The sequence below is a fragment of the Elaeis guineensis genome, chromosome 7, assembly GCF_000442705.2.
Source record: "Elaeis guineensis isolate ETL-2024a chromosome 7, EG11, whole genome shotgun sequence".
Classification (NCBI taxonomy): Eukaryota; Viridiplantae; Streptophyta; class Magnoliopsida; order Arecales; family Arecaceae; genus Elaeis; species Elaeis guineensis.
Window position 1 is genome coordinate 94,952,602 of NC_025999.2, and position 24,890 is coordinate 94,977,491.

The 24,890-nt window shown below is 40.7% G+C and overlaps 2 protein-coding genes across 3 annotated transcripts in view; one reads left to right on the forward strand and one right to left on the reverse strand.

The window, feature by feature from the left end:
• LOC105048336 (cyclin-A1-4) overlaps positions 1–7,185 on the reverse strand; it is a 7,709-nt gene extending 524 nt beyond the window's left edge. Inside the window, exons 1-11 of one of the 2 annotated variants that reach the window (XM_073260282.1) lie at positions 6,284–7,185; positions 3,340–3,703; positions 3,004–3,137; positions 1,522–1,614; positions 1,309–1,442; positions 1,145–1,220; positions 992–1,068; positions 867–900; positions 606–755; positions 234–368; positions 1–62 (exon numbers count right to left, since the gene is read on the reverse strand). The exon at positions 1–62 is cut by the window's left edge and continues 524 nt beyond it. In XM_073260282.1, coding sequence (XP_073116383.1) covers positions 18–62; positions 234–368; positions 606–755; positions 867–900; positions 992–1,068; positions 1,145–1,220; positions 1,309–1,442; positions 1,522–1,614; positions 3,004–3,137; positions 3,340–3,703; positions 6,284–6,490 — 1,449 coding nt within the window. In that variant the 5' untranslated portion in view covers positions 6,491–7,185 and the 3' untranslated portion in view covers positions 1–17. Of the gene's footprint in view, positions 150–233; positions 369–605; positions 756–866; positions 901–991; positions 1,069–1,144; positions 1,221–1,308; positions 1,443–1,521; positions 1,615–3,003; positions 3,138–3,339; positions 3,704–6,283 lie in introns of both variants that reach the window. The other variant, XM_010927626.4, reaches the window with a different exon arrangement.
• A 5,240-nt stretch (positions 7,186–12,425) lies between these two features.
• LOC105048393 (protein DETOXIFICATION 48-like) lies at positions 12,426–16,942 on the forward strand. Its single transcript, XM_029265822.2, has 2 exons — positions 12,426–12,620; positions 14,564–16,942. Exons 1-2 carry the CDS (start codon positions 12,426–12,428, stop codon positions 15,995–15,997), a joined length of 1,629 nt encoding a protein of 542 aa, XP_029121655.2. The 3' UTR covers positions 15,998–16,942.
• The last annotated feature ends 7,948 nt before the right edge of the window (positions 16,943–24,890 follow it).

Consider the following 24,890-nt stretch of genomic DNA (forward strand, 5'->3'; position numbering starts at 1 on the left):
GTGATCTCACTCGATGGTTAACTCATGGGGCAGAATACTCCAACAAAGAATTGGATCTGATGCTGCACAAACAACTTCTAGTCTATTGGATCTTCGAAGAATTCTGAGGGTATTGAAGGAGGGCAGTATTTCTTGGCCACAAACTTGTACTGAGAAAATTGCAAGGTGTAACTAGCAATGATGGAAAATAGATCGTTTGCTCAGCAAAACGACAACTTAAAAAGTCAACTTACCTTGTGCTGACTGTACTTCTCTCTAACCGCAGGTAGGCTGCTGCCCGCACTATTACGGAAAAGGCGATGCAAAACCTTTACACAATCCAAGAGTTCAGATGGCTTATATAATGTGTAATGACCAAGTGTGGCATTCTGCAATATCAACATGAAAGTGGAAAGATAAACAAGGCACTAGATCTATAGTACAAAATGTGATCTTGCTGCACAGGTAGTTGATTCTACTCCTACATTTCCAATGTAGGAGAAATTGTATTTTGGCAGCAAGATGAAACGTGCAATCTGTGATTTTTTTCTAAATGTGAGAGTTATAACTTAGCTAATTATTTCGTCAGAAATCATAAATGCAATCTAAATTCAAAAGGCATGTACCCAAGGTTTCTTCATCGGCTGCAGTATGAACTTTGCTAAGAATATCGCAGAAGCAGCAATTAGGGATGGAGAATAACAAAGCATATTGTACTCAAGAAGTGATAGCTCTGCAACATAGTTGGCAAGGAACTCAAGCTGCAACAGTGGAACCTGGAAAAGAAAAAAGTAGATAGGGAAAAGCACAAAGGATGAAAAAGCCTGCACAACGAGGAATAAAGAGTAGTGCTGAATCTCTGAAGGAAATGGTGAAGACAAAGGCACCTCCTCACATCCTTGAGCAGCACGGACAAATCTCCTTTTGTGAATAAGAAGAAGATCATAAGCTCAACACATGATTTTGCAAAACATATATACATACTATGATGAATAAAGCATAGTTATAGTACCTCAAGAAACACTTGGCTGTTGGAGCTGTCATTTCAAAATTCAAGTACTTCAGGACAGCAGCTTCCATTTCTAAAACCTGCATAGGTAGACATTAAGAAGAAAGCACAAACATGGCTGTCAGAATATAGGCCAGTTTTGAAAGAAAGCCTGACCTCATCCTTGAAGTATGTATTGTCGGTTATGTAGCAAAATTCTTCCACTTGTGGGGAACATATCTCTTCATATTTTCTGCAAAGATCGACATCACCTTATTGATAGTGACAAATAATGCATGCAAAAGATTACATTCATGATTCCATCTAGAAGTAAGTCGTACGCAGCAATAAGCATGCAGGCAACACCAAGTAGTTGCAATTGTTGGCGATTCATCTCATTGCCAGAAAGGTACCGATCAATATAATTAACAGTCAGGTATAATGTATCAGGCACGAGACGGTATTCTTCTGCAACCTAAAATTTAATGAAGATAAGCGATTTAATCACTGAAAGAATGAAGGCATTCAAAATAGGTTAATGAAAATAGATTTACCTCTACAAGCCAATCTACTAGGATAGCACGCATGCTTGCAGTTATGTCTTTCTGAATCCTTTCCATGAAGTCAGTAGCAGGCCTTTTTTTAGTCTGCCGGAGTTTTTTAAAAAAAAAAAGAAAGAAAGAAAAACAAAAATGCATCAGATAACAATTTGGGAAATCAACTAAGATTACTAATTCCTAGTAGATTAATTGGGATATCAGGAATAAAAGCAAATTCAGAGGTTCTGATAAAAGCACAAGCAAGCAAGTTTTCATCCAGATGACTGACATGTTTATATGAATACATTACCAGCTTTTAAAAGATTTACACTGGTGAAAAAAGGGTGTCCCAATACACAAGGTGCCCACCAGTGGGGGATTTGGGAAGGATCAGATGAACGCAGCCTAACTCCCATGTGCAGAGAGGCTGTTTTAATGGAGTAACTTTACCATTGCACCAAGGCCCGCTAGAAAGAGAATTTAAAATATAGAGAGGTTTTAAAAAAGCAATAAACAAGAAGGAACTGAGCCACACAATCTCACAAAGCAATAAACAAGGAACTAAGCCACACAATCTCACATGAATGTTCTAAGGCAAGAAATATATAACAAGATACAGCCACATGAATTTCCTCAATGGTTTTGCATTACTGAAATTCTATATTATCCAAGATACGTAGTAATCTTGTAAATTTGAATAACTTAGAGACTTCTCAACATGTAAACATATCGACTAGAAGATTCAATTTGTATTGGTTAATAATTATTTATGTAATCTTCTGAAGGTTCTGACTTCAGCAAATCACTGATGCACGCATGAATGTTCCCATGTATAGAGAAACTTAAACTGGATGTCTCTGCCAGATGTCCCTCACTGAACCACCACTATGAGGAACTCAACCCCATGACATGTTTGTGGAGGTTACTTCTCTAAGCATGTGTGTTCACCGCAATGAAATCTTCCAGGCACAGAAGATTATTATATGATGAAAGAATGGTAAAAATATAGCATGAAATTGCTACGAAGTATCTGTGACTGGCAACAGAGCAATAAATAGAACTGAAGAGGTGTGACAGGGATATATTAAGAATTCCTTTATTTTAGTATTCAATAGCAGTGGATGTCTCACACAACGTTCACACAGTAATTTATGGATCCCATGATGGATCCATGAATATGCGCAGGTGGAATGAGAATATTAGTGAATTTAGTCAGATTTCATGGTACAATAAGTTACATAAGAAATTATAAAACTCAAAATTACAATTGTTAATGTAAGTCAGAATACATAGTATTAATATTGTTCACCTAGAACTTATAAAAAAAGAGCACTAAGGTATTCTTTTCCTGACGAGACTTCCTCGGCAAGAAATTATATTACAGATATAGAGCACATCAAAAATTTTGCAACCCACTGAACAAAATGGCAAAAGATCACGTCCCAATAACCAATAAACAAAAAGAACAGGAAATACCCACAAGGAGGAAAATGTCACCTCTGCCATGCGTAGATGCTTGTATATATCAGTTGCAAGTGTTGCACACAACTGTGGATCCTGGTGATTGTTGTCAACATCAAAAATACCATCTGTTTCCATCGGCACAGGAACATCCCTCTTGCATGTAGATCCTGAAAAAATTGAGCTAATTTATTTCATATTGGGATTGCATAATAATTGAACAAAACAGATCTTTACAAAATTTAAGAACATAGATCCTCTCATAGAACATAAGTGAGAAATAGGAGAAGATCAAATAAGCTATGATGCTATAAGTCAGTACCCATCATGGAACTAATCAATAGAAGAGGTGCATTTTTCAGAAAGATAGACCTGCTGCATTTGCACGATCAGAGATATGGAGATTGTTGATTGCCCGCCTCTCCAAAGAAGCAATTGCTGAAGAATCTCCATTATCTATATAGTCGAAGTCTGGACTTTTCATGGAGTCACATGTAGACATAGTTTCATCCGAAGAAACAGAATCTCCTGAGTGATTGGGAGATATGACAGTACTGCAAGGTTCAGGACAGGTACCGATGGTGGATGCTGGCCCATCACATAGTGGAAGTGAAATGTCCTTGTTAGATATAGTAGCTGCTGATGCTGTCACAGAGCTCGCAGGAAAATTTGTATCAAGTACACATGTGACAGATCCCTTTTTCACATTCAATGTTAAACTTGTTGCGCTTTCCCTCTAATTGCAATTTAAAAATAAATATTGAATTAAACATTTAACAAGAAACATTTTCAAGAAACAAGGAAAAGAGACAGCCTGAGCTGTCTAAAGATGGTTGTCATGATTATAACACAAAAGGCATAATAGGTAAGCGATTCTATACATGTAGTTCAAAGTTCAAATCTGTAATCAGAAACACAATTTCCAAGGCACAAAGACAATATAGAACTTAAAATATAGTTCAAATTTCAACAGAGTCATAATATATGTGATAAAATTTTGAGACAAAGATTGTTGTGAATCTTCCATAGTGCATAGAAACCTTTTAGGCTATGAAGACAGTTCTAAATGAAGCCCCAAGTCCAAATAAAAGGATAATCGGTATCTTGTTTCCCCAATGGTTCTAAAAAAGAAGATTCTTCAGCACTTGTTTCCATGTGATGTAGCAATTGCACCAGCATTTAGATGTAAATGTAAGCAGTGGAGGTATATCTCATGGTCAAAGAAGTTGGTACTTGGCGGAGCAAGGGCCTATTTGGAGGTCACAGAATTGGAGAAAATGAAGCAGGATACCAAGCCATGAGATCAGGATAAAGGAAATAATTCTGGCATTGAGAACCTCCGAGAAGGTGACAGTACATGTTAACATGAATTGGATAAGGGCAAAAGTCCAATATAAACATAATGACAAATTGCCACATAATCCCTAAAAGAAATATGAAATGTAAATACTTGTATGAAAAATCTGGCTTCTTTAACCATATTAACAGAAAGAACTAAATGAAACAAAATTTGAACAAAAAAAGAAGACCTAAAAGTATGCAATTATAGGAATTGGAGAGAAGAAAAAAGAAGAAGAAAGAAAATATAAGAGAAAGTTTTGATAGCAAACAAAGTTACTTGAATATACTAATTAAGGCTCAAGAAGAGGTAAGATGACAACACATCAGCATTAAGATAAAAATGTCAGATTAAGGCAACTTTTACAAGATACTGTTACCATATATGTGTTTAGTAATTGCAACTCAATTTTATATCCAAATCAATTGCCCAAGCATGCATTGCAAAAGAGACTAGGTTTTTAGAAGCATCAAAGAGCTCTGTTAATAGGTTATTAATAAGACAATATTTGAAACCTTTCGGTATGTTTGTGCATGGTACAGTAGCATGTGTACATCCAGAGGCAGTCCATCATGCTATTACGATCATTTTCTTTTGAGATGAGCACGTTCCTATATATTGATTTTGTCAATCGTTCTGTCTCAGCAAATCTTCTATATGCTTATGCACATTTGTTGGTAGTGCTTTTCATGTGATCTTATAATGGTTGAACTGTTGAAGTTTGTAATTCATATAGGCATATTTATCATTTCATAAATTCAATTTTTTTTTTTACATTTGACAAATTGAACTACCTAGGATACTCTTTCCTGATGTTACTTCCATATCTATTATGGAATAGATTTAATCCTAGAGGCTGTGGTGTAGCATCATGATAATGGGAGACTTTGTCCAGGCCCAGAGAAGAACTTGAACTTGTGATACTTCAATTTTTCTTAAGGAGCAAGTTTTGGAAGATTATGATAATGTACTAGATCCAAAAATGCTAACCAGAAAACAATTTGAATAGGCTAAGTTGATATATAATACTTATGGTACATCAAAAATAGTCCACCAAAGATAGTTTAAGCAAAAATCATGATGACAATGCTTCAAGTTGACATAATGAGGCATGAGGAAGGAGTATGATCAGAAAAGGAACTGCAAGATTGACAAGGGTGGTACAAGGGAATCATAAGAAGGAACAAAAAAGCTCAAAATCAGACAAGCTGAGGGATGAAGAAGACCCACAAAAGCTCAAACTATTTTAATAAATAGTTTTTATTAAAATAATCACTTGTTCTCTATCATGAAAAACTATCTTTATCATTTATCTCGCAACTTTGGTTTCAAGAAAACATACCAAAAGACATGAAAATTCAAGCCTTCACTGCAAATACTTGTATATGCTACCTCTATGCAGAATTACTTCTCATAAGTATAGTAAGGCTCAATTGTATAATGATATAGGAAAATGATAACAATTTAATATGCTTCAGTTGTATAAGGATAATCTAATAGCTAAAAGTAACATGCATATATAAGAATAGCAGATCATTCTGAGCATTAAACTCAAGTCATTTTTTTATATCTTCTGGAACTCCGCATAAGATTATAAGCCCCAGAAAAAGGCTACAAATGCAAACCTACGAAACTCTCTAGCTATTAACATGGCATCGTTCTCTTTTTTTTTTTTTTTTAAAGAGAATGAACATGAGAGTCGGAGACTAAGTTCTAACTTGTACTCATGGATTCAAAGAAACTCAAAATAAAGAAAATGCAGTAACTTTCAGAAACATCCATATATATATATCAGGAATCCAACATAACTCAAACTGAAACCACTTCAAACCTCATAGCAAGAACAAATTTAAATAAACGAAATAAAAAAGGAGCCAGTAAAAGATCCAGATTCTATTCATGACAGATCTTTCGGAACCTACAACACCATCAAAGAAGAAGGAGAGCGCAAATGAAAACGACGACGGTTTTACCCACATCGACCCCCTTCGTCCCCGGCAGCCAAGAAGCGCTCCGCCCCGCATTGCTCTTGTTGGTGATGTTCCCGAGCGCGACCCTCTTCTTGGCCTGCTCCGATGCAGCTGCTGCGACGTTGGCGGTATTTTCCACCGCCGGCCTCTTCGCCAGCGCCGAGGAAGCGGGGGCAGACGATGAGACCGACGAGCGGCAGTTCATGCTCGACATCCCGGAAACCCTAAACCTAAAATGCCAGTCCAAAAGGCCCGACCTGACCTCACTCCTCTACGGCCGTTCTTGCTGAAAGATGAAGCAAGAAGGCCAGCAGCGTAGAAGCAAACAAGAAGGGAAGAAAGAAACCCTGGGCGAACCCTAAATTTCTAAGGATAAGAGAGTTATTGTTAGGGTTTCGAAGGGGATGGGTTGGCTCGTCGTCATGGGGGAAGGAAGGGTTCGGGAATTTAAGACGGGTTTCTCTCTCTTTCTCTCGGACAAGAGGGGCGGAATAAGGGGAAGTTGCAAGGAGATGGGATTACCTAGAAGTGTCATATTTTTTTTATTTTTATTGGAGGGAAGGGGCAAGATTTGAATTCTCGGAAGATCGCAAACGTCCGTCCGAGGCGACGATCTCAGCGAGGGAGGGAGCGGTGCTGCGCTCGCCACGAGCGTCTCTCTTTCTCTCTCCCCCCACAATTTGAATCGCCTAGTTTGTGGTCACCGATGGTGGGGGAGAGGAGACGTTTCTTGTTTTACCGAGTAATCGAGTATACATACCACCGGAGTGATGGCGGAAGATGGGGGATTGGGGGAGGTGAGTGGATCATGGATCTTTAAATTCGAACAGGGTCAGGGGATCGGAAAGCCCAGTTTTTGTTGATAGCTTGTAGGAGAAGAGTTAAGAAGGACGTTGGTTGGGCCAATTTGGATCAATGCTTGCTGCCACGCCTATGTGCCGCCCCCTAAGAGATGTCACATGCTTCAAACTCTAGGGAGCTCTCATGAGATTTGAGCATATTATCAAACCCTAAGGCAGAATGAACTACCAGCAACCTAGCTAGTCGGCTGTTCTACTTATGATTCTAATTTCCAAGCAACTCTAGCATCCCTAAGGGAAAGATGACTTGTACATCTAGCATTCATAAGAGAAGTATGACTTAAACATGGTTGATAAATAAGTGCACTAATGCAATTAGCTTTTACTGTTGAAGACATTGAAGGTAGATATCTCACATAATGTGACAAGATGCAAAACAGAGTGATGATCATCAGCAATTTACTTGATTTTCTTTTCACTCAAGTCTCACTTTTCATACACATTCAAAAATGCATGTGGTTAGGAGTTTTGACTCGAAAGATCCTCCCATCAATCAACTTTGCTTGGTTTGTGACAAGAGTGTGGAGTTTGTCAACTATTTGTTCATCCCATGGCCATGGGTGAGCAAGTAATGTGATTCCTCATTACGTTGCGCTTGGAGTTGAAAGGATACCCTGCATCTATACAATCTTTCTGGACTGCTTGGAGAAGGAAAAGATTTGGTTGGTCGATAACAAAGGCTTGGGATCAACTGGCGTTAGCACTCTATTGGCACATTTAGAAGGAACATAATGCTAGATTATTTCACAATTGTGGAATCTGAAGCAACTCAAATCTTTGCAGCAGTTATCTGTTCCTTCACCTCTTGGAGTAGCTTGTGTTCAAATAGAAGTTTGATAGCCATAAGTTGTTGGTTAACTTGCTTAATGAGAAGCCTATTTTCTGGCCCCTTGATACTCGGGGATTTTGATGTAATAAAAGCCTCCTATGCAAAGCATGGCAATCAACAGATTCAATGATTTGGCCATTTTTGTCCAGGTCCATGATCTCACTGACCACTCTATTAGTGGTTGGCATTTCACTTGGTCTAATAATCGCTTGCATGCCTCTCTCTCAAAGCTTGATCGCATCCTTTGATCATCAGATTAGGAACTGCAATGGCCCCTGATTTTCACATTCAGAGTGCTACCTGAACACACCTTAGATCATGCACCAATCTCCCTCCATGGCACTTTCTAACCTCCTACAAGGCCAAACATCTTTAAATTTGAAGCTTCTTAGCTCTCTTATGATGGCCTCACGATATTACGAGATGGTGGAACTCCTATGATGGCCTCCAGGGAGCTCAGTCCTAGTATTAAATGATGAAAGATTGCTCTTATCTCTAAATAATTTTGAAGATCGGATCTAATGCTTTTGTCGTCTTCTGCCTGGGTTCCATATATCTAGCAAGGAGAGAGAAGTTATTCATTATGGTTCCATCAGGGAAGGGGAGAGAAGTTATTTAATTACACCACTGCCTCATGATTGCTGATCGATTGGAAAAAAGCCGTGTTGGTATCGCCTGCTCGCAACCATTTAACTCTAGATTTTGACACCAAAAGACCTCTTGGAGACCAAGTGTTTTGTTATACTACTATGGGAGCTGTAATTGTTTATAACGACCGTGTTCGTAGAGTCCACCGCATTAGCTTCTAGTGTTTGTGATTGCAATATCTCTTTCTCTAAGCTTTCAGTTTTCTTGAGATACCACCCCTGTTTCTTTTTCCCAAATTCCTCATGCTACTTTTGTCACTTTTAAGCAGGCCTCGAGAAAATATAATCACCTCGCAAGTCAGAGGTGGTAATTGGGTCAAGTTGGATTCAAGTCAAAAATCTAGATTTGAATCTAATTATTTTATTAAATAAGTAATCTAATCCAATCTACAACAGATTGAATCAAGTTTAACAGGTTAAATGGTTGCTCATTTTCGCTCTATCTCAGATTGTAGTCAAATAAAAATTTCACTAATTAATTCTAGAGTCCTCTAATTGTCTATTATCCTTTCTGTTCTTCAATAAATTTGTAGTGTTCGTGAATAATTAAGCTATTTAGCAAATTCTTTGGTGTTCATGAGCTTTATGAATGCATTTAGCAACTAGTTAAATTCATTTTCATCACGTTCATAATTCCATTAGATAACCGATGTTATCCATAAAGCAGAGAAAAAATAAAAATAAATAATAAAAAAGAACGATTGGTGCCTACCCATGAGTCATGTCTCCCTCTATTTTTTTTTTTTAATATGAACATTTGTTGAGGCTTATTTGTGCACATATAACCTCTCATTCAAAGAGAAAGATGCCGATAATTAACCAGCTAAGCTACTAATCATTGATACCTCTATACTAGCTTGTTGAACCTCATGACCAAATCTATCTTTGCCATCATCTAATTATATTAGCTAAAAAAAAAAAAAAATTTCATCAATATTTGGTAATCTTTGACCATAACTTCTCATTCTCTTGGTCATTTTTCATATCAAGACTATTCTTTTCCAAAAAGCAAAATGAAAGTGTTAGGGTAAAAGAAGGGCCGCCTGCATGCCTTAAGGAAATAAAAGCTACAAGTTTAATTTTCATGAAAAAGGAATAGCCAATGTGATTGCCCTGTTTAGTAGAGCTTTTTTCAATGAAAAAAAAGAGAGAATAGCTAAGGTGACTGGCTTGTTTATTAGAGCTAGTCGATTGCAGCCTGTTTGCACCATTTAGCCCTCAAACCTAACCACACTACTATATGCTGGAAAATGACCTCTATGAGAAATACAAAATGAGCTGCCTAAAAACCTATTTAGAAATTTGGTAGAATTGGACTGAATTTCACAAAAGAATCGAGCATGTTGGCCTGCTCAAACTATATTTCATTCTAATCTTAGCCTAAATTCTATCTATGGATCCATTGGCCTGCCGATTTTTTCCTCTCTCACTATTTGGAGTGGGGGGCATTGGATTGATATGAGTTTTCTCAAATAGACTGCTCATTTTATGAATCCAATGAGATATCCAACCAATTTTACTGGATTTTCTATATACACCCTAAGTGATATGCTCTTCCAATTTCTCATCTAGATCGATTTGCGTCCTCTATTCTTGCCATTGTTGTAACTCCTCTATCCCTCTTCTTACGATATGGATTATGGAGTATTTGGCTGCTCCTCGGAGCACAGCACCACATTTTTCCAAAGAATTTTCCGTCGGGCGCTCGGTGATCTCAAGTGGAGTGCGGCTCGTGACAACAAATGGACAGGGTGGGCGGTGTAACCAAAAGCCATGTCCGGTCCCCATCCAAAGCACCGGACCTCATTGGAGAACAAGGAGAACAAGGGGCAGTTTTCGGCCGTGGCGACGAGTCCTCAGCCAGCTTCGCTGCCGACACCACCTGCTAACTAACGGCTAATACGACGCACTGCCATTCTTGGTCGATAAAAATGCAAAGCTGATCACCTGAGTACGAGGACGTGCACTCGCTTGCAAAACCTTCTGCTCCTGAGAAAGGAGAACACTTGTTAAAACAAGAGAGGGAAAAAAAATATCGAACCAATTCCAAGCTCCAAGAGTTGGGATGTGGAAAAACGACTGTTTAGGCCAAGGCTCTTATCATGTTGTGCAGCGGTTGCGGATCAAACGTAGCTTAGGACCAATATTGATCATTGGTACATTGGGCCACTCTGAAACCTTTCGTACATTGGCAATTTGGCATACGTATGCCTCGCCTGGGTTTTTTTTTTCCCTATAGGAGTAAAGATCAAGGATAATGTTACATAATGTTATTATAATGGACATAATGTATACGAGATTTGTTATATCTGTACTGTTATGTAGACTGGAAGTATTACCATTGATCGAGAACCTAAAGACCATCACAACAGAAACTAATTGTCGTGTAGCGAAAGCGAACTCCAAACAGCGGTTTCGCCCATAGATCCGTTCTTACAAGCAATGATATTAACAATGATCATAATCCAAACAATCATGGTCTTACATCCGAAAAAAAAAATCAAAACATTCATCGTGCATCAGAAAACATTCATGATTCTCTCAGCTGCTTTATAAAAAAGGGGAAAATCACTGCAAGACAGATGTCGGTATAAGCCGTTTTCAAATAATTTGCTGATTAAACCAAACCAAATATTTTAACAGCATTAGCTAAAGTAATTGGAGTAGGTCTAGTCATTAGGGGTTTGGATTGTATCTTTCGTGCAAAAGAATGGTTCATGTTCTTTCACGTTGTCAATTGTTAGAGGGCACAATACCTACTTCAAGATCCATGCAAATTTCGGTAGGAAAGGTATTGGGGTGCTTTGAGAGCTGTGCATCTGCTTCAAGAGCTGTGTGTCTACTTCAAGGTGCAATCCAATGATTGGCATCGCGTAAGAAGATCAATTATTCTTTCATATAAAAAGTACAAGCCAAACCCAATCATTAGTAGGCAAAACTAATACTGCATCCATGATCAAAAATAAATATAATGGACTCTCTAAGAAGCTAGCGATCAGAGAAAGACAATTATTTTTACTCAAAAGGCACTTCGGATCATCTTTGTGGAAAGGGTTGTCCATGTAATCATCATAGTCAGCAAAAACCTTATCCACAAATGTAGCTGAATGGCCACCATGGAGGCCTTGGAGATTCAAATTAAATGACTAACGGCATATCCCGTACAAGTTCAACGAAAAGTCCTAAGTGTTTCCACCCATTCGAAGGTGACTAAAAGATCTTTTCTTGCGAATCCCAAGCCTCAACCTCTTAACCTACACCGACCCAAACTTATACCGTCCACTAAAGTCTCCAAATAGGGCTAAGAGAGCCACCCCTCGCACAAAACTCCCTTGTCCACACCAACAAAAACAGACACCATGCACGACACAGCGAGCCTCGCAGTTAGTGACCCTAGCCAAGTAATCTTTTTGCTAGCTAATAATCCATATCACCTTCTTTTGTCTCACTTTCTCAGAGATAGTATTTTCCCTCAGCATTTTGTCCTACTCTGCTGGTTTTGGACCATTCATCTAGTGTCGTTTGTGCCGGTGTCTTCTCTCTCTTGCCCCTCCCAAGCCTAAGCCCTTATACAGCCAGTGGCTGCTACTGCAAAGAGAAGTCTAGTTCGATGAGTACTACATTCAAGACTTTGTTTTGAACTTCCTAAGTTCACTGTTAGACTTTGCTCGTTCCGGACAAAGACCATTCATCTTGCCCTCACTGGCTATATAAAAAACTCAGTCATCCAAAACTTTTGCACTAGGTGCATTCGGTTGAACAGAATTCCCTCAAAGAAAAGAAAAGAAAAAACAAAGAGAAGGCATTGCGACCATGGGTGTGCAATCGGCCGATTCTTGCCCACTGGTCAATGGAGCAGGAGATGCTGATCTTAGCCTCTCGAGGCCTCTGTTAGGGGATGCGAGTTGCCATGGTGACAAGTTTTCTTCTTTGGTGAAAGAAAAGGAGGAACTTCCTTTAGTTCATCATCATCAACTAATTCTGGAGGATTCCTTTATCTTCCATGAGGTAAAATTTTTGTAGCAGAAAGCTCATACGTAGAGTAATGTATACCTGCTTCAGAAATTCGATGCGACAGCTGCTTCGTGATCGCGTCCTTCTGATGTTCTTAACACATCTGCCTCCCCGCACCCGCAGGCATACCTGCATGCGGCCTCAACTTTGCCAACAAAGGGTAAAACACCTCTCGTTAAGAGTTGCATTGCAAGTAGGCGCCCATTATTATACACGATCAATTGGTTACACCTACATTCCTCACTGCAGTCTCCACAACCTTTTGATTTAAGGTTTTGCTATATGGTGTTCCAAAGGGCATTTTCATCCTTTTATTGTTGTTCTGTTATTGGCTGTCCGATTAAACATGGACGGGTTGGATTTGTTTACTAGAAAACAATTCTAGTGACTAGTGAGGCCTATACATAGCTGGTGCCATAAATATCTCAAACCTCATGATTATTTTTAAACTGAATAAGATTGCTAGTCAGGTAATTAATTATATGAACATACATAGGCTCTTTTCAAAAATCCTGCTCCACCAACATCCAAGATGCCACCTCCTTCCATGCTCCACCCGCCCCCCTTTGGTGCCATCGCCACTTTTACTTCCCCTCCCCTACCTTCGCCGCTATTGTCACCTTAACTCCTCCTCCCCTTACCCTCCATTGCCACTGCCACCTTCACCTTAACTCCTCCTCCCCTTCCTCTCCACTACCATTGCCACCTTCACTTCGACTCCTCCTCCTCCACTCCTCTCTCTCTACCGCCACTGCCACCTTTACCTTGACTCAGTGGCGGAGTGTAAAAGGGACCGCGGGGTGAGGGGGCAATAAATTTTTAAAATATTTATGATCTATATATTTATATATATGATGCCCCCCCAATATTTTAGTCTTACACACGTTACGAATCCATTGGTTTGAAAAAAATCATATAATTAATTTATATATTAATTTTTTATTAAAAATAATAAATTTTTAAAAGAAATAATAGTTATTTATTTATTCTTTAATCCTTTATTTATTCTTCAATCTTTAATATAGAAGAGATTATTAAGATTTTTATACAATCAAAATCATTTTACAGGTGGCATAAGATAATATTTTTTACTTATCTTTGTTTATACAAAAAATTAAATATTTATTGATATTTTTATAATATTTTTTAATATATATATATCTTTATTTTATTATTTATTATAAAATATTTTATTTAAAAAATTATTAATAAATTATTACTTTGTCCTTCCAACATTTGATGTCAGGCTCCGCCACTACCTTGACTCCTTCTCCTCTCACTCTCCTCCACCACCGCCAGCTCCACTCTTTCTCTCCTCCCTCTTCATTGCCACCGCATGCTAAGAAAAAATATACTAAAATATTTTTTTCTTCTTAAAAGTAAAAAATTGAGGCTATTAATTAAAACGAGGAAGTTGGTAACTTGCAACTAACTTTTTAAAAATAAAATTTTCTAAATACCTTAATTTATTGGATGGTTTAGATGTCTCATAATTTTTTATGAAATATTATATAAAAATACTGTAGCAAAACCTTTTGATTTAGAAAGTACTTTCAAGTAAAGAGATGGCCTTCAATTCTAAAAATATTATAAAACATAGATTATATCACTTGGCCATGATTAAATTAAAAACCAAGATGATAGATTATATCACTTGGCCTTCATCAAATTTAACCAAGATGAAATTACTTAAAAGAATATTTTTTACTTTTATAATTAGTACATAAAATGGTATATATGCCTTTAATCTCTTGTAAATCATCATTGAAATTTTTTATACTTTTATAATAAATTGGAGAAAGTTTCTCGCTTCCTCCACTTTCCATTAATATATATATATATATATATATCTTTCGTAAACATGGTTTGAGTGCTCAGCACAATGATGCAAACTTCATGCTTCATAGTTGGAATCCATGTATGGCTCTAAAAATTGATTCACTGTTGCTCAGATTGTGGAAGAGATTCCCGCTCTCTCAAGAATCTCAGCACCAACAACTGCCACAGGCCTCCTCTACTATGCCCGTAACCTCATATCCATGCTCTTCTTAGGCCATCTTGGACATGTTGAGCTTGCAGCAGGTGCACTTTCTGTTGGTTTCGCCAACATCACAGGCTACTCAATCTTCTCCGGCTTATCCATGGGCATGGAACCCATATGTGGCCAAGCATATGGTGCACAGCAATGGAGCCTCCTGAGCCTGACGCTTCACCGAACTATTGCTTTCCTTCTCTTAATTTCCATACCTATCTCCCTCCTTTGGCTGAATGCTGACCAAATCCTCTTGTACATAGGCCAGGACCCGACCATAACTAAAGTTGCCAAGACCTATCTCCTCTACACTCTTCCAGACCTTATAGCCCAATCCATCATCCATCCTCTCCGCATCTACCTACGTACACAAAATGTAACTCATCCAGTCGCATTCGTCGCAGCCATTGCATCTTTGATCCACATTCCACTAAACTACTACCTGGTGATCGTTCTCAAGACAGGCATCAAAGGTGTAGCCATAGCAGTAGTCCTGACCAACTTCAATATCATATTACTTTTAGTGTGCTACATTTATTTTAGTGGGGTCTGCAGCAAAACTTGGACGAGTGTATCCATGGATTGCTTCAAGGAATGGGGATCCTTTATCTCGCTAGCCATACCAAGTTGCATCTCGGTGTGTTTGGAGTGGTGGTGGTACGAGTTCATGATCATCTTATGTGGGCTCCTGAGGAATCCTGAAGAAACGGTCTCAGCCATCGGAATACTGATCCAGATGACAGCATTGGTCTATGTCTTCCCTTCATCTTTGGGCTATGGGGTGTCGACTCGAGTGGCTCAAGAGCTAGGGGCCGAACAGCCCGGGAGGGCGAGGAGGGCAGCAGCCATGGGTACTGCTTGTGGAGCCTTCATTGGTGTGGCAGCAATGGCGTTCAATATATGGGCTCGGGGGTGGTGGGGAGTGATGTTCACCAACAGGACCGGAGTACTGAAGCTGGTGGCGGCGGCATTGCCAATACTTGGCTTGTGTGAGCTGGGTAATTGTCCTCAGACAGCCATGTGTGGTGTGCTGAGGGGGAGTGCAAGGGCTGGCATTGGGGCCAAAGTGAACTTGGGTGCTTTCTATGGGGTAGGGCTGCCAGTGGCCTTGTTGCTCGGCTTCTGGGTGGGTTTAGGCTTTGTTGGACTGTGGCTGGGGTTGCTCGCAGCGCAGGCTTCATGCGCGTTGGTGCTTGGGGTGGTGCTGATTAGGACTGACTGGGCCAAGCAAGTAAAGCGGGCCAAAGAGCTAACAGGTGGTGGGGAAGTGGTGAAAGGAGATGATAGTGTGAATAAGGATGAGGAGAGAGAGTGCTTGAAGGGGATGGTTGGTCCTTGAGACTGTTTAATTAAGTGGTTGAAGCCTTCTGTGATTGTTCTCAAAATTAGAATATGAGAAGATCTAACAGAAGAAATTTTGGCTGTTGGTGGGGAGTTTAACTTTTGGAAGTGTTAGCATAGTGGATATGTTAATTTGGCCCTTAAAAGTAGGTGCGCCGATCCAACCAGTCTTCTGGCCCTCAAAAGTAGGTGAGCTGATCCAACTAGTTTTGTTCTCGCCCTTCAACAAGCAGGAAGGTTGACAACTAATGAAGGTTCAAAAGCTTTTATACCAAAAAAAAAAAAAAAGAAGGTTCAAAAGCTGGACACTTGTCACAAGCTCGTACAGGCTAACCTTTTCAATACTGGACTTCTCGGAGGAATCACCCTTTCCCCCGGCTTAGACCGTCGAGAAGCTTGAGTGGATTGCTTTCATCTTTGTTTTAAGGAAGACCAGAATTTTTGAGCCTCCATGTACTTCAACAAATAATCGTACAAGGTGCATAGATATGCATCCGTGTGCTGCATTCCCACCACTGGTTTCAGTAGATAGTGAGATGTAGCAGCCTAATTAGAAATAAATTAGTTTAAAAAAAGGAAAGAAACCTTTATTTTAAAACCACATGAACATTGTGCCTCATATTTCCTTCTCTTTTTTTTAATCAGACATATGATCCTTTGGTTCAAGCACACCATTTAATCATTTTAGCTGGAGACAATTTGTGTTAAAGAAAAAGTTGATTGAAGGTGACCGTCTCAGAAGTTTTCATCGAAAGATTGTGGCATTAAGGACATAGAAGTGGATAGGGCTTTCACTAAATTATTAAGGTCATTGCTGCACAAACAAGAAGAAATATACTCATGAAGATGAAGAGATGTATTGAAGTCGATTTCTGTTAGAACTCGGTGCCTTGCCATAAAATGGATTCTGTTTGTACTATTTGATAGTGAGTTATTATAAAGAGTAATTTGACAATTACGTGCGAATCACCATATTGCGCATGTATAACAAAAGTGCAGAAATTTAATTTGTACACCTAGTGTTGGGTGGATGTCTGGCCAGGACACCACCTCCCAAGATCCTTTCAGTACCACGCGATGCAGCAGGAAGAAACAAGAAACAAAACAAAAGGAAAAACAATCAAAATACGTGGATCAGCCACAAAAGGGCTCGCCTCCACGGGGCATGCAAACTTCACTATGAAAAAGAAATTTTACAAGAAGAGACCTCACCCTCAACCCTTGTACACCCAATTCTCTCTCACATGAAGTTTCCCTCACAAAAGCTCTCTCTCTTTTGGAGACCCCCCTGAACCCCTGAAGAGCCTGGCGACCGCTATCCAGAAGCCTCCTGCTCCTTCTCTCACAGCGCCTCACGCCTCTCTCTCTCTCTTCTGGTTCGTACGGCAGCGATAAACCGAAAACCCCCACTCTCTGTTTCGTCTCAGGGCCTTTTAAAGGCTTAAACATAGGTTAAAATACGATTAGAGAAGGATTAGGAATCCTAAACAAAGCCAAAAACCCCCTGGACCGTCGGATCAAGACCGGGAACCACCAATGCCGTTGGATCGCGCTCCGGTCCACGGAATAGTGCCGTGGACCGCGAGAAATGCGTGGGAAACGCCCACGCGGTCCACAGACCGCGCCGTGGACCACCCGGTCCACGGTGGATCGGGGCAAGGGGGCCAGCAGCCCGCTGGCCTGGGCCGGCCCGCGCGCGCGGGCCTGGGCCGCGCCTGCGCGCGCCTGGGCCGTGCGCCCGGCCTGGGCCGCGCACCCCGCTGGGCCGCACGCCCGCCTGGGCCGCGCGCCCGCCTGGGCCCCGGGCCCCCACCGCGCGGGCCTGGGTCCCGCGTCCCACGCGGGCCTGGGATGCGCGTCCCGCGCGCCGCCTCCTGCGGCCGCGCCGCTGCCGCCCGCCGGCGGTCCTCCGATTTCAAAAGCTCGTATCTCCTCCATCCGAGCTCCGATTCAGGTGATCTTGGTCTCGTTGGACTCCATTTTTCGTCGCGAACCTCACTGTGGGCTCAATGTGGACTGAATCTCGAGGCATCAAATCCTAACAATCTTCACCTCGACTCGATATTCGGCCTCCTCCAAACTCCGAGAGCTTCTGGATCTCCTCGCCCCCATGCCCTGGGGCAATCGCCTGCTGATCATGGATGGGCAAACATGAGAGTCGAGCCAGGCTGCTCGATTCCATCTCCGTCGTATGCTGTGCTCCTCCTGACCTGAGACCTGCTCGGGGCATCATCCTGCGGTAATAGGAATCTTACCTTGCGACGTCGCCTCTCGTCCTCCCGAGTCTCCTGTCTCGTGCCCGATCCGCCTCCTGGAGCTCCACCTCGCTCTGGGCTCCACCTGGCTCCCGATGCTCCACCTCGCACTGGGCTCCCTGCCAGGTAATAATGTCCTCTGCTCCCTTTCTTCCCCTCCAGCACAATCCTATCGCTGCGTAGCACCCTCAGGATTCCTCCACCAGCTACCATCCTGTAGCCTCTCGAATCCAGTCTGCTAAGTGAGATAAGATTCCGCCTGAAATCGGGTATGTATCGGACCTCCCCCAATCTCCTCACTACACCGTCATGTGTCCTCCAGCTGACCGTCCCAATGCCTCTGATCGCACAGCTCGATCCATCCGGCAGATATACAGTGCCCTCACTGTTCTCCAGGGAGTCAAACTGCTCCTCTCTGCAACATACATGATAGGGGCATGCAGAATCTAATATCCACTGCTGGGAAGAAGCAGATACCTCGTCAGATATCTCGAAGACATCTCCATCTAAATCACTGTCGGCCGTCGCTACAGCAGCCACCGTCCGATTTTTCAGTTGAGGGCAATCTCTGGCTAGATGCCCCAACTCCTCACACCGGTAACACCTGGTTTTGCTCAAGTCCCTCCTGGACTTAGACCGCCCTCGATGAGATCTCCTGTCGCTCCGTCTACCGCCTCCTGCACCTCCAGAAGCCACCAAAGCTGAGCTATCGACACCTGAGCTCGAAGCTGGGTTCTCCCTCCTGAGAACCTCATTCTGGAGTATCGCCGCGGTGACCTCGTCCATCTTGATAGTGCTCTTCCCCACTAGAAGAGCAGTCACCAAGGACTCGTACGAAGAAGGAAGCGACGCCAGCAAAACCAGCGCCCTGGTCTTCTCCTCAACGTTCTCACCAACGCTGAGAAGGTCGGTGAGGATCTTCTGGAAGTGGCTCAGATGCTCCTGCACGCTCTGTCCCTCAGTCATCCGCAGTTGATAAAACTGCCTCCAGAGGAAAAGAGTGTTGGTGAGAGACTTCGCCATGTACAACTCGAGCTTCGACCACAGCACCGTCGGAGAAGTCTCGCTCAGCACATGGATCACCACCTCATCCGCCAGGTATATGCGGATGGTACTCACCGCCTGCATCTATAGCCGTTTCCAATCCCGCACCTCCATGGTGGTCGGCTTCTCATCGCACAAGAGAGCATCGATCAACCCCTGTTGGATGAGCACGTCCTTCACCCTTGCCTGCCACAAGGAGAAATTGCTCTTACCATCGAACTTGTTGATCTCCATTTTGATTGTTCCTGTTTTCTCCATCTTCAGTCTTGCTCACCACCACTGCAATCTGCGTCCTTGTACCGTCTTGCTCTGATACCACTTGTTGGGTGGATGTCTGGCCAGGACACCACCTCCCAAGATCCTTTCAGTACCACGCGATGCAGCAGGAAGAAACAAGAAACAAAACAAAAGGAAAAACAATCAAAATACGTGGATCAGCCACAAAAGGGCTCGCCTCCACGGGGCATGCAAACTTCACTATGAAAAAAAAATTTTACAAGAAGAGACCTCACCCTCAACCCTTGTACATCCAATTCTCTCTCACATGAAGTTTCCCTCACAAAAGCTCTCTCTCTCTTGGAGACCCCCCTGAACCCCTGAAGAGCCTGGCGACCGCTGTCCAGGAGCCTCCTGCTCCTTCTCTCACAGCGCCTCACGCCTCTCTCTCTCTCCTCTGGTTCGTACGGCAGCGAGAAATCGAAAGCCCCCACTCTCTGTTTCGTCTCAGGGCCTTTTAAAGGCTTAAACATAGGTTAAAACACGATTAGAGAAGGATTAGGAATCCTAAACAAAGCCAAAAACCTCCTGGACCGTCGGATCAAGACCGGGAACCACCCATGCCGTTGGATCGCGCTCCGGTCCACGGAATAGTGCCGTGGACCGCGAGAAACGCGTGGAAAATGCCCACGCGGTCCACAGACCGCGCCGTGGACCACCCGATCCACGGTGGACCGGGGCAAGGGGGCCAGCAGCCCGCTGGCCTGGGCCGGCCCGCGCCTGCACGCGGGCCTGCACGCGCCTGGGCCGTGCGCCCGGCCTGGGCCGCGCGCCCGCCCGGGCCCCGGGCCCCCACCGCGCGGGCCTAGGTCCCACGTCCCACGCGGGCCTGGGACGCGCGTCCCGCGCGCCGCCGCCTGCGGCCGCGCCGCCGGCCGCCGGCGGTCCTCCGCCGCTTCGATTCTTGTGCCGACTTCAAAAGCTCGTATCTCCTCCATCCGAGCTCCGATTCAGGTGATCTTGGTCTCGTTGGACTCCGTTTTTCGTCGCGAACCTCGCTGTGGGCTCAATGTGGGCTGAATCTCGAGGCGTCAAATCCTAACACCTAGAACATGAGAAACTTGACTTTCTGTAGTCTTGTATTAATCATGTTGATGAACGTTTTAATGAATGGTCATGTCTGGGTTTGTATTAATCTTTTTGATGAATACCAGAACCATAACCTCCAATTGCACGGTTGCTCTGCTTTTCTTTTCTTTTTTTCTTAATGTTCTGCAGTTTTGGAATTTGACAAGGGAATCTGTTGGGAATTACATTTGAACTGTTGGTCTTGAACGGTTGCATAATTTGTTAGAAATAAATTCGCAACACCTTGATTTGATAGAGGAAAAGAAGAGATGAGTGAGGGAAGAGAACACTTTTCTCTCAAAGGTACTTCTGCATACTGCAGACACCTTCTTTATTTATTGTGCAAAGAAAACAGGTTTACAAGGAAATAGGATGAAATCTTGGCAGAAATAACTGCATATCTATTTACTCGTTCAACGAACAAGGTAAGAACTGCATACCTATTTATCCATTCAACAAACAAGATAACAACTTCAATTTCAAATTTAAATTATATCATACTTTTTATCACACCCCTTTAATTTAAATTTGTAAAACTCCAAGTTGTCTTCGAAAGTTGTAAAATCTTTTTTTTTTCGGAGCTTTAGTAAAGATGTCTGCCAATTGATCATTGGTGCTATAGTACTTCATTTGAATTTCTCCTTTGTCCATCAACTCTCGGATGAAATGGTGCCGAACATCGATATGCTTGACGCGACCATGGAACACAGGATTTTTTATCATTGCAATGGTGGATTTATTATTGCAGTAAATTTGGGTTACTCCAACTTGCTTTTCTTGGAGATCTACTAGAATTCGTTGAAGCCAAATTGTTTGACATGCTACATTTGTAGCTACTATGTATTCTGCTTCTAAACTTAAAAGAGCAACAGGCTCCTGCTTCTTTGTCGTCCAAGATATTACTTCAGAGCTAAGATTCTGCACAAATCCAGAAGTACTTTTTCTGCTATCGGCACAACCAGCTCAATCACTGTCAGTATAAAAATATAATTTAAAAATATCCATCCGTTCATAGCGAATACCATAATTAAGAGTCCCTTTGACATATCTGAGTACTCTTTTTGCTGCTCCAAAGTAATTCTTGCTAGGATTGTGCATGAACCTGGACAACAGGCTAACTGAAAATATAATATCTAGCCTAGAGTGAGTAAGATAAATTAGTCCTCCAATTAGACTTCTGTATTATTTTTTTTTCTATTTTTCAGCACCATCATCTAAAGCAAGTTTATCATTTGAATTTATTGGAGTGTTCACCGACTTATAGGCAGACATATGAAATCTTGTCAATAAATCTTTGGCATATTTTTCTTGGTATAAAAAAATTCTATTAAAATCTTAAATAATTTTCATACCTAAAAAATAATGTAAAAGTCTCAAATCTGTCATTTCAAATTCTGACATAATTTAGTTTTTAAACCCTTTAAGCAAACTCATCGAATTCTCGGTATAAATCACATCATCCACATATAGACAAATAACGATAATTTCCATACCTTAAGTCATTACATATAGAGTTGGCTCATTTGCATTTTTTTAAAAATTGTGTTGGAGAAAATAGTTATTGATTTTATTGTACCAAGCCCTTGGAGCCTGTTTCAATCCATACAAAGCTTTCTCCAATTTGTAAATTTTTTCTTCTTAGTCTTTTACTTAAAATCCTTGAGGCTGTTTTACATATACCTCCTCTTGCAATTTTTCATTCAAAAAAGCAGATTTCATATCAAATTGAAAAACTTGCCATTTTTTTTGAGCTGCCGGGGCTAAAACTATTTTGATAGTATCAATTCTGGCAGCAGGAGAAAAAATTTCTAACAAATCAATACCTAGAATCTGAGCATAACCTTTGGCAACTAACTGAGCTTTATGCTTTTGCAGTGTACCATCAGCATTGAACTTAGACTTGCAGATCCACTTGAGTCCAATTGCTTTTCTTTTGGGGGGCAGATCAACCAGCTTCCATGTCTTATTTTTTTTCAATGGCTTGTATTTCTTCTTTCATGGCTTGCACTTATTCTGTTTTCTATACTGCATCTTCAAAATAATTAGGCTCAAAAGCAAAACATGCACAATCAACAAATCGATAAATATTTGAAATCCTTTGAAATTTTGTTGGAGGTGAGTTAGAATTACTTCTTTCATATGCATCTGAATTATCAGAATCACTTGTAGGCATATCCGAATCACTAGATATATTATGCAGATTGAGAGATGTAAGTGAGATATTTTTATTAGACAATGCAGGTGGGGTGTTGACATCAGACAAAACTTTATTATCTTCTTTTTCTATTAAAATTATAAGAATTTCAGCTACATTAAAATTTCAAATTTTATTTTCATCAAAAATCATATCATGACTGATGATCAATTTTTTAGTTACAGGATCATATAGTCTATAAACTTTTGTTTCATTACAATACCCCATAAATATGCATTTAATACTTTTATCATCTAGTTTGCTTCTTTTTTCAGTTGGAACATGAGCATATGCAATACAGCCAAATATTTTTAAATAACTCGCATCAAGCTTTCTTCCATACCATGCTTCATAAAGTGTTTTACCTTATATTGCTTTAGTGGGAAAACCATTCAGCAAATGAACTGCAATAGCCACAGCTTATGCCTAGAACATTTTTGATATTGCTTTTTCCTTTAGCATACATCTAGCTATCTCAACCACAATATGGTTCTTCCACTTTGCTACTCCAATTTATTTGGGAAGTATAACTCAAGATTAATTCTCTATGGATACCTACAATTTTGCAAAAAATAAAGAATTCTTTGGAAGTGAATTCAACCCCTCTATCAATATACAAAGTTTTAATAAAGCATCCACTCTCCTTTTTCACAAAAGCTTTAAAAGTTCTGAAAGTAGAAAATATGTCAGACTTTGTTTTTAAAAAATGCACCCACATCATCCTTGTGCAGTCATCTGTAAACAATAAAAAATATTTGTTACCACCCTGTGAGGCTGCCTGTATAAGCCCACAAATATCTACATGTACAAGTGCTAGGTGCTCCTGGGCTCTCCAAGACTTCCCTGTTTGAAAAGAATTTCTATGATGTTTTCCAAACACACAGGATTCACAAACACTACCATCATTTTGAATTTTTGATAAGCCAACTACTATATTTTTTTGACTTATCAGTTCTAATCCTCCATAATCCAAATGATCATATCTTTTATGCCATAAGAAGGATTCATTATAGGCTGAAATAGATAATGCTGCAAGGATAATTCAGAAAACTGTGAAGAAAATATTTTATTTTTTATCATTTTTACTGTGACTATCATTTTTCCAATTTTCTTTTCATAAACCTCACATTTGTCATCATCAAAAATAGGAGATTAACCTTTTCTCATTAATTGTCTAACACTAATATGATTTTATTTTAAACCAAAAATAAACATCACATAATGAATAATTTTTTTACCATCCTTTGTGTCTACAATAACTGTTCTTTTTTCTTGCACCTCTACTTCACTATTATTTCCTTTCGAACTGTGGATCTGACTGAAGGATCAATCTCTTGAAATAACTTTCTGTCACCTATCATGTGGTTATGACATCTACTATCCAAAAACCAAACACAACTTGAACAATCATAAGCAGAAGCTAAGAAAGAATATTTTTCTCATCTTTCTTTTCACTGCTACTCTCTTCATGATAATTAGCTTGGCTTTTGTTCCAACAATTTTTATCAAGATGACCACATTTTTTACGGTGAGAGCAGAAAGAAATATTAGGATTTTTATTTTTATACCAATAGTCTTTTTCAATGTATCCAATTTTTTTTGTAATAAAAATATTGTCTAGTTTCTTTGTAATCCCTTCCTCAAGTGCCGAATTGACCACGGTCTCTACCGCCATTATGACCTCAGCATGTTCTGATACTTGAAGATATGTTAACTCTTTGCTCTATCCTCATTCGGCCTCAACCCCTTCCTCAAGTGCCGAATTGACCACGGTCTGTCTCATTGACAACTTTAGAGACGATCTCCTCTTTTGCTCAGATCGTCTGCACTTCAAACTGATTTTATCAAAATTTAATCCTCATCTAATCGTAAGCCCGCAGACTCGAATCTTGAATGTGGAGATGATAGCGGCCCATTCCAACTGGACTATCACTTCAATGATAGTACTTTCTAATTTAAACCATGAGAAACCATAGTATTGGGATTAGTCCCAATTCACAAGTTAGCATGATCTTACATGATTCAAACATAACCAAAATTTTGCAATATTCCGA

Excerpts from the sequence above, each read along its gene's own strand:
- LOC105048393 (XM_029265822.2), top strand. The coding sequence starts at position 12,426 with ATGGGTGTGCAATCGGCCGATTCTTGCCCACTGGTCAATGGAGCAGGA. Across the intron at positions 12,621-14,563 it reads ATTCCTTTATCTTCCATGAG|TTCACTGTTGCTCAGATTGT; the intron begins GTAAAATTTTTG and ends TCTAAAAATTGA.